The sequence below is a fragment of the Canis lupus genome, chromosome 10 (genome assembly GCF_011100685.1).
Source record: "Canis lupus familiaris isolate Mischka breed German Shepherd chromosome 10, alternate assembly UU_Cfam_GSD_1.0, whole genome shotgun sequence".
Classification (NCBI taxonomy): domain Eukaryota; kingdom Metazoa; phylum Chordata; class Mammalia; order Carnivora; family Canidae; genus Canis; species Canis lupus.
This window is the reverse complement of record NC_049231.1, coordinates 20,554,374-20,567,067: the sequence shown is the minus strand read 5'-3', so window position 1 is coordinate 20,567,067 and position 12,694 is coordinate 20,554,374. Positions and strand designations below refer to the sequence as shown.

General features: G+C 65.9%; 1 protein-coding gene across 1 annotated transcript in view; it reads left to right on the top strand.

The window, feature by feature from the left end:
- The window catches only part of GRAMD4 (GRAM domain containing 4), a 73,590-nt gene that overhangs the window by 58,183 nt on the left and 2,713 nt on the right, over window positions 1-12,694 (top strand). The window contains exons 5-18 of the mRNA XM_038550202.1: window positions 887-948; window positions 2,545-2,677; window positions 2,791-2,816; window positions 3,311-3,402; window positions 4,735-4,826; window positions 5,767-5,815; window positions 6,835-6,906; window positions 7,216-7,259; window positions 7,330-7,439; window positions 8,701-8,855; window positions 10,399-10,543; window positions 11,223-11,316; window positions 11,662-11,746; window positions 12,533-12,601. Coding sequence (XP_038406130.1) covers window positions 887-948; window positions 2,545-2,677; window positions 2,791-2,816; window positions 3,311-3,402; window positions 4,735-4,826; window positions 5,767-5,815; window positions 6,835-6,906; window positions 7,216-7,259; window positions 7,330-7,439; window positions 8,701-8,855; window positions 10,399-10,543; window positions 11,223-11,316; window positions 11,662-11,746; window positions 12,533-12,601 — 1,228 coding nt within the window. The remainder of the gene's footprint in view (window positions 1-886; window positions 949-2,544; window positions 2,678-2,790; window positions 2,817-3,310; window positions 3,403-4,734; window positions 4,827-5,766; window positions 5,816-6,834; window positions 6,907-7,215; window positions 7,260-7,329; window positions 7,440-8,700; window positions 8,856-10,398; window positions 10,544-11,222; window positions 11,317-11,661; window positions 11,747-12,532; window positions 12,602-12,694) is intronic.

Genomic DNA, 12,694 nt, shown 5'->3' with positions numbered 1-12,694 from the left:
AAATCCCACCATGTGAGCAGGGCAGAAACCACCCCCCCATCCCCCGAAGCCAAGGGCAGGCTCAGGCCGGAGGCTCCCAGCTCTGCTCTCTGTCCCGGAAGAGCCCTCTCTGTGCCCCCCAGACCCTGCAGAGGCTTGCCAGGGGCCACTTTTCCCACATCCTGGGGTCCCTGCTGGACCAAGAGCCCCAGGAGCAGTTAGTGGTGCATCAGTGGCCCTGGGGCCAGCACAGAACGAGGCCGGGGCATCGGCTGTGGCACGAGAGAGGGTGCGGCCTGGCCTAAGCGCCCCCTGAGGCATGGGGGCAGAGGGCCTGGGGGCTGGGCCAGCTGCATCAGGCTCTGGAGCTGGAAGTCAGATCAATAGTCAGGATCTGGCAGGTGGACAGAAACTCTAGGAGAACCCTGTGAAGCGGGTTGACCGCTGTGGCGGGGCCGCAGGGGCGGGAAGCCAGGCAGGTGGCTGGCACGGGCTGAGCGGGGACCTGGGCCCAGCTGGCCAGCGCAGGGGTCACCTAGCCTGTGGCCTCGCGTGGTGCTTGCTGGCAAATGTCCTTTTAGCAGCAGGCGAGTTAATTGCCATGAGGGCTGTTTATTGTGAACTTAACAGTTGAGAAGCACATGTGTTAATAGAGGAAAGAGTCGTAGATTCATGAGACATCTTTTATTTGGTTGTTAAAAAGAGCTTTGAAGCGTGTGCCCATCGTGCTTTGGGCGTCGTGGCCTGGACGGCGCCACAGCCTGCGTGGAGCAGGGGCTCCCAGGGGACCCCGCTGGCTAGACCTCGCTTCCGTGCAGCCAGCTCCCGTGAGTGCTTGTGCTTCCCGCAGCCCCGATGCACACGGTGTTGTGGACTAACAGGACTCCTGCTTCTTCTCCCCTCTAAGGACCGAGGAGCAGACAGCTCAGCAGCCTCCGAAGGGGCAGGCCCAGGTCAATAACGGAGCAGGTAAGCCCCCAGGGGCGGCCGGGACGGGTGCTGGGGAGCAGGTGCTCCTCTGCCGGCCTGGCCTGCTCACTCTGGCGTCGGCTCCCCCCGGACCGGCCTGGGTCTCTCCAGTTGTGAGTTGGCGAGCTGTGGTAGCAAACACAGGTCGTTCGACAAGACGTGATTTTATTTTCCTGTAAAAATACCACCCGGCACCTGTTCCCGCCCATCCTGATAGAGAAGTGTCGTCATTGTCGTCCCACTGGCTTCTTGGCCACTGACCTGGGGGCCCGGGTCCAGAGCCCGGTGGTCCTGACAAGGGATGAGTGGGCAGTGGGGTCACCGTAGTCAGGTGTGCCCAGGCCCTCCTAGGTCAGGACCCACAGCCCCGTTCTCTGCACATTTTCTCCCCGCCCTGGGCCGTGTTCTGCATCCTACCCCAGCCTTTGTACTTCCTAAAGCTGCCCTGGGAGGAAACTGGATTTTCTGCCCATCTCCCTAGGGGTCCAACCCGTGCTGGGCCTGGCCCTCCCATCTCCCAACCTAGGGCCCATTCCCGCAGGCTGACCACTGGTGGGCACCCTGTCTGCACCGGGACTTCACAGTCACGCCGGAAGGGCCTCAGGGTTAAGCCTGTCGCGTGCACACCTGAGGAAACGGGGACCCCCAGGGGGAAGCCTCTGCCTGGGGCACGCGTCCTGCCTTCCAGAGGGGAAGAGGGCCCCTTCCTGGGGACTCTGGTGCGGGACAGGCTGGCAGGCCAGTCCAGGTACAGGATTGGCTGCTGTGCCCTTGGCGAGCGTCAGGGAAGTGGAGGGCGGGAAGACCCCAACTCTCCGGGTCCCCAGGCCCAGGGCCCTCTGGGGCAGTGGTCACAGGGGCGGTGGGAGGCGGGGATGGGTATGCAGCGGGGGCGGCCGGTGGCGGAGGGGGTCCTGGCCTGAAGGTGTCTGGTCAGGCAGCGGGCCCGGCCTAGACATGGGGGGCGGCCAACCACAGCCCTCCGTCTGACTTCACGTTTTTAAAAATATTTTTACATTTTTAAATGGTTGGAAAAAATGGAAAGGGAGTAGATGTCGCATTCCAGCACCCGTAGTGTGGTTTCACGGGAGCGCGGGCGGGAGGGTACATGTCGCATGCCCTCCGCTGCCACGCAGCGTCACGGTGGCTGTTTGCCCGCTACCCGGCGTGTGCTGCGGGTGTCCAGGTAGGGTGAGCAGCCCCCGCCCCGCAAGCTCCACTTCTCCAGGCCTGCGGCCCTGGACCCCAAACCCCGACCCTCAGAGCCCTGGGGCGCCCGCCTGGCCCTCCCTACGGTGCGGGGACAGCGCCCCCTGCGGGCGACTCTCTTCCCTGTGGAGTGTTCGCCTGCGGTTTCCTCCGGGTTTGCTGAGGCTGTGACGTGGGTCCCTCGGGGACGGTCTTGGGCCCGTGAGCCGAGGCCGCCTCCTTCCCTGGGGCCCCCACCAGGACACAGCTCGGCTGGTGTGACAGCGGGGCCCCGTGTGGCTGGGAAAGCGGTCCGGGCTCGGTCAGCACGCCCTCGCGAGTGTTCACGCCCCTCCGTGGGGGTTCCTCGCACCGCCCCCCCGCCCTCACCGGGACCCGTCCCCGCAGATCGGCGCGGCCAGGGGCTGTGCCCCCGTGTCCAGAAGTGGTTCTACGAGAAGTTTGGGGAGTACGTGGAGGACTTCCGGTTCCAGCCCGAGGAGAGCACCGTGGAGACCGAGGAGCCCCTCAGCGCCCGGAGGTGGGGGTCCTCACGGAGGTGGGGGCTGGCCTGGGGGGCAGCGGGGCTCTGCGGTGGGGGTGTCGGGGACGCGGGCACCCAGGTCCTGGCCCTCACCTCTCCTCCTCTCTTAGGTTGACGGAAAACATGAGACGACTAAGTGAGTACCTGGCGCGTCTGTGACACCGTCTGTGAGCACCTGTGTGTGGCTGGGGGGCAGGAGTGCTCAGAAGGACGTTCCCCGGGAGTGCCCGAGGGAGGAGGCTGCGTGGGAGGCGTGTCTGGGCCCCACCCTGTCCACCTGGTCCAGGTCGGGTTGGGGCCAGCTCTGCCCACCCGGCCCCAAGCGGGGGGGCGCAGTTTCCCTCCAGGCCTAGAACCCCCCCTGAAAAGTGGTGGCTCCCCAGATGCTTGCCAGCGCCGAGGCGATGCCACCCTCAGCTGCCCCTTTCTCCCGCCTGGCACGGGCCGAGGGGACGGGAGTGGACAGCTGATGTGTCCCCTGGGGACAGTGGACGGCATGCAGCACCGCAGCAGCCGAGGAGCGCCAGCAGAGGCCCCTGAGTCCTCTGGGGCTCCCTCCCCACACAGCTGCCCACCTGCCCTCCCGGGTGTGCCCGAGCGCTGGCCTCACCCGGTCTGTTCTGTCCCCAGAGCGCGGCGCCAAGCCCGTCACCAGCTTCGTGAAGAACCTCTCTGCCTTATCCGACTGGTACTCCGTCTACACGTCTGCCATCGCCTTCACCGTGAGTGCCCCTGGCGTGGTGGGCATGTTCTGCTAACCTCCAGGCAGCCGGCCGGCACCCCTGAAGCTTCCCTAGGGACACATGTCCGTGGCTCCCTCTGTAAAGTGGGTGCCGTGTTGCTGCCCAGCCATGGGGTCGCTGCAAGGATCAGGCGAGGGCGTCAGGGGTGCCCGGGGCCGGCCCGTGTGTGCACAGATGTCCCACAGCGTTCTCAGGCGCAGGCCTCTATCGGCACTTCCATCTGCCTTTCTGGACGAGTCAGGGAAGAGGATGGTGGGGTGGCTTGTCTGCCTAGGGGGCCCCAGGCTCCTCCCACTGGGTACCTGGGGGAGGCTCCTGGCAAACACCAGTGCTTGGGGGGCCAAGCTGGGCCTCTGCGAACCCCCAGGCCTGGGGAAGGGCAGGAGAGCACGGGTCTGGCCGGGGGGTGTGGTTTAGGGAAGATGGACCGGCCGCTGTGCCTGCATTGTCCTGTGGCAGCCGTCCCCGGCCCCACTCGAGGAGACCCCCTCATCACTGGGAGGAGGACACAGGCCACCCACCTGGCTACCAGGCCCCGAGGCCAGATGGTGCAGCCATAGCTCCCCGAGTCCCTACCTCTGCATTCTGGAGGGCTCTGAGACCACCTGGTGCCAGCCCCAGGGGAGATGGGCATCTTGCACACTTACAGAACACATGATCCTGTGGCAGGGCCCTAGCTCGCTTTCACCCTTCATGAGCCTTTGGCCCCCTGTGACCTCTGGGGCCTTGGTCCTGCCTGTCCTCACCAGGAGAGCGCCTGCCATTCAGACCCACCTTCCAGGCCTCTGCCCAAACCCCATGGCGTTCCATGCTCTGCCCCTCCTGAGTGTCTGCTCTGTGCTGGCAGCTCTGTGCCAGGCCCAGGCGGGAGCAGAGGGAAGGGGCCCGAGCGGCACTTTGCCTGGCACGTGGCACGCGGTGGGTTCTCAGCCACCTGCCGGTCACCTCGCTTGGCTGTGCCGAGTCCTGGTGCTGCTGTGAGCTCAGGGGAACCGTGCCTGGGGCTGGAGGACCTCTGTGTGGTCAGCTCTCCTATGCCCATCCCAGGCCACGTCCAGCAGCTGCTGCTCTAGGACGTCCCCCTCCCTACACACCTGGAGCAGCTTCTCCCACTGCTAGCGGCCTCTGCTGAGACGGCAGCTCTTCCCAGGGCTTCTCTGTCAGGCACCCCTCCTTTGGGGAGATGCTGGGGCCCCGGGCATCCCACCTCCCAGCCCGGCTGCATGCCAGGCGGGGCAGGGGGGATGGAGGACGGATGGGGCCTGTCAGGTTGCCTGACGGTCTCTCTCCCACCCGCTTTCTGTCCCGCAGGTGTACATGAATGCTGTGTGGCATGGCTGGGCCATTCCCATGTTCCTATTTCTAGCAATTTTGAGGTTATCCCTCAATTACCTCATAGCCAGGTAGGTGAGCTGCTTTGCCGTACGAATGATGCTGTGTCCCTGCAGCACGCACAACCCTGGCACACCCGAGCCGGGGCTGCCTCACACCTGCTGTTCTGGGAGGGGTCGTGGGGTGGGCTAGGCTCCCGATCACCCAGGAGGATGCTCATCCCCACGTGGTTTTCGGGATCGTGGGAGACAGCAGCGGGTGGTTATCCAGCCCCTCAGTGGCTCCCCCTCTCGATGGCTGGCAGGCACCTGCAGGGGGTCACCGAGGCCACTCCTGTCCAGTGATGGCACCCCGGGGATCATGCTGGAGCTACAGTCTTTCTGCCCTGGGAGGTCCTGGGGGTCAGAGTCCTTGCAGTCACTCGGCCTGGGCAGCCTGCCCTGTCCTTTCTCTGTGCTCTGTGAGCACCGTCCAGGGGGCTGTGTGGGAAACCCGTCATTCCCAGGTGGCCCCAGCAGCAAACCTCGGCTTCTCAGGAGCCTGAGGAGGGCCCCGCAGTCCAGACTTTAACCACTGCTCAGAGGTTCACGTTTGCACACACTGGTTTTCCCAGATGAATCTCGGCCTGCTTACGTGGATTCATTTGGAAATGTTATTTGTAAAGAGAAAAACCTTTATGCACTTGGGAAGGGGCGTCAGTGCCCCGACCGGCCATGTAGCTAAAGTACTTGCTGTTACTGCTTTGCGGACTTATTTTGAAAAACCTGTCGTGTCGTCCCTGTGTACTTTTAAATGTCTCTTCCCCGTCTGGGCCCCCGGAGGAGGGGCCCGTGAGGGTGACCTTGAATGGTCCATTCTGAGAGCCAGGATTAGGGGCAGCCCTGGTGGTCTTGGCAGCAAACAGCGGGTTTCCGAAGCCCCTGCCCCGTCGGGAGCCCAGGGCTGCGGAGTCCATGTAACCCTCCGACGGCACCAGCTGTTAAAGGCCTGTGACGGTCTCCTCTTTGCCAGGGGCTGGAGGATACAGTGGAGCATCGTGCCTGAAGTGTCTGAACCGGTGGTAAGTCCTGGGAGGGCAAAGGCGCCTGTCTCCACCTGCTCAGGCCTCCACCCACTGGCACTGTGTGGGGAGGCCGGGGTTCCCCGAGGGCCCCAGGTGCGGCTGTGTGGATGCCCTGGGGAGCCCTGCCTGGCAGGTGGAGGTCAGGGAGCAGAGGCCAGCTGCCCCCCCGCACCCTGTGACCCCCTGCCAGCTGACACCCCGAGTGCCCCTCACTGGCCCAGGCTTGGCTGCATGGGAAGCAGGCTCCCTGCCCCGGCCTGTTCTGACCCTTCCCAGTGGGGACGTGATACGCTGCAGGGAGGCACTGAGGGGCTCCCTGGACCATAGAACATGTAGACTGGGATCAGCAAGCTGTGACCACGGCCCTCCGTCTGGTTTTATGACATTTTGTTGACGTCTAGCGAAACCCTTTAATTTATGCACTGCTGGGATGCGTTGGGGCAGCAGCAGCCGAGCTTAGCAGCCGTGGCACAGCCCACGTGGCACACAGAGCTATGGGCGTTTCCTGTCTGGCCCTTACGGAAGAAGCTTGCCGAGCAGAGGAGACTCTGGCCCCCGGGGTGGAGCTGCAGGCAGAACCCAAGGGGCGGAGCCCCTGCTGTGCATGCAGGTCCCAGTAGGGGTGTGGGCGCAGGGCTGCCCAGGGGGCCCCTTTAGGCGGGGGTCAGGGAGGGAGTCTCAGGAGGCCGGCCTGTGCCTACTGCGGCTCAGCATCCAGGAGGCCCTTGGGAGGTTCTTGCTGAATGAACTCAGGATGAGGTCAGGAACCCCCTTTGCCTCAGTTTCCCTCATTGCAAAGTGAGAGGGGAGGGCTGCGTGGTTTCGGAAGCTGAGCCATTGAGGCGCGCCTCCCCGCTGGCCGAGGGGGGTGCCACTGCCCCCCCCCAGGCCCCAGCAGGGGTCCCCCAGGACGGTGCACCTGTGCTGTGTGGGGGCAGTAGAGGGGACCCGCTCCTGGGGCTGGGAGGCCTCTGGGCTGCTGAACTCTGGTGGAAACTCTCTCCCTTTGGCTGCAGGAACCTCCAAAGGAAGACCTGACCGTGTCTGAGAAGTTCCAGCTCGTGCTGGATGTCGCCCAGAAAGCCCAGGTACTGCTCTGGGGCCCGGCCTGGGGGCGTCTCTGGACCTGCCGTGCCCGTGGGGTCCCCCGGCTCCCCAGGACCCAGGCCTGTCTGGTGTCAGCTGACCTGCCATCAGCCTGCGGCCCCGATGGGCAGGCGGGTGCCCTGGAAGTGGGGGTCCTGCCGCAGCTCCCGGGAGGGACGCGGCCCCGGTCCACCGGCGGCGAGTGGCTGGGCCGGCCGTCGGGGCTCTGTGTCCCCCCACTGTCGCTGTGTGGACTCGCGTGTGGACGGCGGCCCGCCCGGGCTGAGTGACCGCCGTGCTTGTCCTCACAGAACCTCTTTGGCAAGATGGCTGACATCCTGGAGAAGATCAAGAAGTGAGTCACGGCCCCCAGCTGGGTGTGGGGGTGCGGCCCCGTCCCCCGCTGACCCCGCTCTCCCTTCCAGCCTGTTCATGTGGGTCCAGCCTGAGATCACGCAAAAGCTGTATGTGGCACTGTGGGCCGCCTTCCTTGCCTCCTGCTTCTTCCCCTACCGCCTGGTGGGACTGGCCGTGGGTAAGGAGGCGCCTGGGGGGAGTGGGATGTGGGGCTGGGGGGAGTGAGGTGTGTGGGCTGGCGAGGTGTTGGGGGGAGTGACGCTGTGGGGGGCACCAGCCTACATCCCACCAGCCTGTCTGCGGGGCACACATGCCTCCCAGAGGCCCGCTGTTGGCACTCACTGGCGATCCTCACCTTTAAACTCAGGAGAAATGCAACCCATCACAACGTTAGAGACCTTAGAGTTGTGTGATGATGGTTCCTTAAAACAAGCTCACCCTGTGCTTCCATCCCTGCACCCTCCCCCCTCCCTCCTCCCTGCAGCAGGGGAGCTGGGAGGCGTGGTCTGTGAGGGGTCAGGTGGATGGAGGAGTGCTGGAGGGCGGGAGAGGCATGGGGGCAGTGGATGGGGCAGAGGATGCAGAGGATGCCGGCCGGGGTGGAGCAGACGGGACCAGGAGTGGGTGGTGGCCGGTCAGGGAGGGCGCAGGGTTTGCCCCCCAGGGCTGGTAGGTGATGTCGTCCAGGGAAGCGGGAGGGACACACACGGGTTGGGGGGGAGGTTCAGGCTGAGCTCTGGGGCAGGGAGGGGGCAGGATTCAGGGGGCCCCTGGCCATGGGGCCGAGTGCCTCTGCAGGGTGGGGAGGAAGGTGCAGGCAGGTGGAGGCTGCCCCCGACCCCTCAGCCCGCCCACCCCGGGAAGCTGTGTCCCTCCCCTGGCCGGACCCTGATCCCTGACCACCGTGGGGCTGGTGCGGGCACAGGGCCCATCCGCAGTGCATGGTGGGGGCGAGGGTGGGGGGCTGGATCTGCGCTGGGGCGTTGAGCCTGGGGGTCGCACCTGCCGCCCCCAGCATGCAGCCAGGGCCTTGCCGGGACCCCCGGGGCTGGCAGACGGTGCAGCGTTGGGGGAAATGCCCTCAGTGCTGCTTCTCGGGGCGCAGACCGGCACACGAGCTCTCTGACCCGGGCTGAGGGGGGCCCCCTGCCAGGATGACCCTAGCCTACCAGGTCAGAGGGAGGCAGGCTGGGGGTGGTCCCCCGTGGGTGGTGACTTAGGGGCTTGTTTATGAGGTGGTGTGATTGGCAGGAGCTGCCCGCCCCTCCCAGGTGGCAAGACGCAGAACATGACCCCCGTTGGCTGGGTCACCTTGACCCCCTCGCCCCCTGCCCCGCACCGGCCAGCCCTGGGCCCTGGGAGGCCATCCCTGAGCCCTGGTGCTCTGCTCCCTGTGGCCCTGGGCCCGGCCGGACAGGACTGTGGTCTCCTGTCCCCAGGACTCTACGCCGGGATCAAATTTTTCCTCATCGACTTTATCTTCAAACGCTGCCCGAGACTGCGAGCCAAATACGACACCCCGTACATCATCTGGAGGAGCCTGCCCACGGACCCACAGCTCAAGGAGCGCTCCAGCGCCGCCGTGTCGCGCCGGGTAGGCTGGCCTCGGGCTGGGGCAGCAGCCACAGGCCCACGCTTGCTGCTCCCGGGGCGTGGAGAAGCTGGTGTCTTTCCAATTGGGGGCGGGGGTCTCTCGAGACAGACGCAGGGCGGGAGGGATTCCTCGCTGCCCGGCACTGTGCTTTCGGAGGGCCTGGCAGGGTGCGGGAGAGGAGGGAGGCATGCGGATGGAGGCTCCCTCCCACCTCAAGGCCCCTCGCACTCTCCCACGGACTTGCCTGAGCTGTGCTGACCCCCGGGCCCAGGTGGGCAGGGTGCGGGGTGCTGGTCGTGACACCCCAGAGCCTGGGGGCCTTGTCAGGAGGGAGCCCTGGGAGCTGCTGTCCGGGCCTCCGTTCGTGGCTCTGAGGCTCGGGCCTGCCTGGTGCCCACTGGCTGGATCGGGCTGTATTTATATTCACGGCGGGAGACCCCTGGGAGCTGGGCCCTGGCACGGAGGATGAGCTGGCCTGGGTGTCCCCGTCCGGGTCTCAGATGAGTGCAGGAGGTTCCGGGTCCGTTGGACTCTCGGGGAGGTCTAGGAAGGCTTCCTGAGGGAGGCGACGCTGCGTTGCTGAGCACCATGTATGCACGTCATCTGAGGAGAGGGTGTCTGGTGACCCATTGGCGGGAGGGAAGCTGTGGGTCAGGTGGGCTCAGGGACGACAAAGCTTATCGGGAGCCCAGGTCCTTAGCGGGACAGCAGGGTCGTCCTGAGCCAGCAGACGGGCTCCGGTCAGGCAGGTGCAGGGAGACCCGAGGGAAGGGGTACAGAGGTGGGCAGCCTGGCACCCCGAGGCCGTGGGGGGAGAGGAGGGGCTTGTCCTCGTCCTGGGGGGCGGGGGCAGGGCCTTCCAGCGGCTAAGACCACCTGGCGCTGGCCAGACTCCAGAGAGGCGTGGGCGCGAGGCCGCAGGCTTCCCGGGCCCAGGAGGGAGACCCCGCCGAGGGTCTGTGCCTGCAGCTCTGCTCGGCCTGTGTGTGGGGTCTCACGTCCCGTGGACCCACTCGTTCTCTTGTCTTGGTCACGCGTGCGTCTGTTGTCTCCTCTCTGGGCAGCTGTCAGGGCACGACAAGGTACGGTGTCTGTGTGGAAGCCCTGCCTCTGCCGAGGCCTGGTGCAGTGCGTTGCTGTGTTGTGACTCTGTTTCACCTTTTAATGTCTCTTTCTGTGGCCTGTCCCCCGGCCAGTTCCGATTTTGGAAACGTCTAGAATGGCCTCTGAGCCCCTGGTGGCCCGGGGCCTGGACGGAGTGTGCTGGGGTGCAGGCTCAGCCTCGGTCTCCTGAAGTGGGGTCACCGCTGGGGGAAGCGGGGCTGTCCCCACCACTCTGGGGCTTCTCTGCCCAGGAGGAGGCCGGGCTCGCGAGATGAGGAGCAGCCCCCGGCAGGGGCTTGGAGGGGTCGCACCCACATCCGGGCATCCGGGTGGCCCGCTGCTCATCTACCTTCACAGTGGGGCGGGGTGGGGGGCTGTGTGCGTCCCGGTGCCCCCACCCCCGGCTGGCCCGGCTGATGGGCACGTGTGCTCTCGGCAGTTACAGACGACCTCCTCGCGGAGCTACGTCTCCAGCGCACCCGCCGGCCTGAACAAGGACGAAGACACCGGTCGCTTTCACGGTACCAAGAAGGGCAATTTCCACGAAATCTTTAACCTGACAGAAAATGAGCGACCACTGGCAGGTATGTGTGCGCTGGTCTGTGGCCGCCCTGGCCTGCTGGGGGCTCGTGCTGGGCCCGGCAGTGGCGATGGCGACAGGGCCCCGGGAGGGCTCCGGGCAGGCAGGAGGAGTGGGGTGTGCGCCTGGCCCACTCGGCCAGCTCCGGGGGGGTGTTGAGCAGCATTCAGAGGGTCCCCCAGAGAGCGGCTCAGAGCTGCTCTCCAGCAGAAGTGTCCCCCAAGCAGGTGTGGCCCTGAGGGTCCTTCCTGCGGCCCCCGCGCCCTGGCTGCGACCATGACCTGGCAGGAGGGCCGTGCGGCACAAGGCAGCTGGGTCCTTAGAACCGCCCGCGGGCAGCGTGTGACCACCAGCTGCCGCCGAAAGCCCTGGGGTGCCAAGCTTTGACCTCGTCCGGCCCCGTCCTGCTGGCCGAGGGGGAGCCAATGTGTCCTCCGGGTGCCCTGGCCATGGTTCGGTGCACCTGCACAGCCGCGCGCTTCTTCAAGAGGGTGAACGTCCCAGCTGACACCTGCCCCATAGCCGACACCTGCTTCCTAGGAAGGGGGGGCAGGGCGCCTGCCTTCCTGTCGCAGGGTTTTCCGAGGGTGGACAGACGTGTTGGCACATGTCTGACGAGCCCGTGCTGACGGTTCCCACCTGGAACCGGAGAGAAGGGTGACGGGTCGTGTTTGTGCCACTAGTGTGCGAGAACGGCTGGCGCTGCTGCCTCATAAACCGGGACCGCAAGATGCCCACAGACTACATCCGCAACGGGGTTCTGTACGTGACGGAGAAGTGAGTGCCTCTGGGGCCCGGCCGCCCCCTCCCCATGTCCCCGTCCACCCCATGCTCCTGCGTCCCCCACACTCCCGGCGGTGGCCCTGGGCCACGCCTCCCCACCGCCTCTTGCTGGAGGAACGGCTTCGGACGTCCTGGCGCTTGCTGGACGTACCAGGGATGCTCGACATCCTTTGAGCATGAGTCATGAGGCAGTTGGTTCCATCTGTAAAAGCTATGAAATGGTCTCTTGAGGTGGAATCCTTGGTGCCAGGCCAGAGGTGGGGACAGCTGGGGGCCTGGGCAGCACAGCCCGGGGAGGGGGGCAGCCCTGGGTCCAGCCTCTGCTCCTCCCCCTGGTAGTTACCTGTGCTTCGAAAGCTCCAAATCCGGTTCTTCCAAGAGAAACAAAGTCATCAAGCTGATGGACATCACAGACATCCAGAAGGTCAGCGTGGGCCCCTCCTCCTCTTCCCCGTGACCCCTCCCGGATTCTGGAGGAGGGGGGCCGCGGGGCCACTGAGCGGGGGGTGGGGTGGGGGGGCTCGATTGGAAGTCAGATGCGTTCACAGCGGGTGAGTGGGGATCAGGAGACTGGGGTGCAGTCCTCGGTTCTGCCCATGTCAGGGCCCCCCTTCTAGAAGCCTCCATGCAGGGCCCCCAGGCCCCCGTCAGAGGCTGTGCACGTACCACGGGCCTGTCCCACCTGCTCATGGGTCAGCGCCAGGCTCCTGACCCCCCCAACCATGGTGTGGCTCCCCCAGCCCTGAGGTGCTCGGGTGTGTCCTCTCCCAGTTTCCCTTGGGTGTGGTGGTGCCCGGGAAGGCCTGACATGCTCACTGGGAGGGGGTGGCCAAGCCCACCCACCTGCTGCCTGTCTCCAGGGTCTGAGTGTCTGGGGCACAGGTCAGCCCCAGTAGGGGTTGGGTCCCAGCTCACAAGCACATCAGGAGCGCGCCCCCCCCCCCCCCCCCCCCCCCCCGCCACGGCGACTGCGGTCCCTCCCCAGACAGATGTGCCATCCCTGGGATCAGGCCGGGGGCCTCCCCCACCTGCAGTGCCCGACTCGGATGTGGGAAAGGGTGGGACGGGGCGTCGGCAGGTCTGGTTCCTGGGTCACGAGGGGTCCGTGGGGCTTGCTGCCTGTGGCCCCAGGAGGGGAATGCCCTGGGGTCAGGGGTCAGGGGACAGGCGCACAGGAGGGTCCCTGGTGACAGTGTGCTTCGTCCCTCAGTACAAGGTCCTCTCCGTCCTCCCGGGCTCAGGCATGGGGATCGCGGTGTCCACACCATCAACCCAGAAAGTACGTGCTGGGGGGGAGCCGGGGAGGTGGCGAGGGGGGGGGTGCGCTGAGACTCCCTGGAGGGCCCCTCCTCCCCTTTCCTCCCCCGAGACC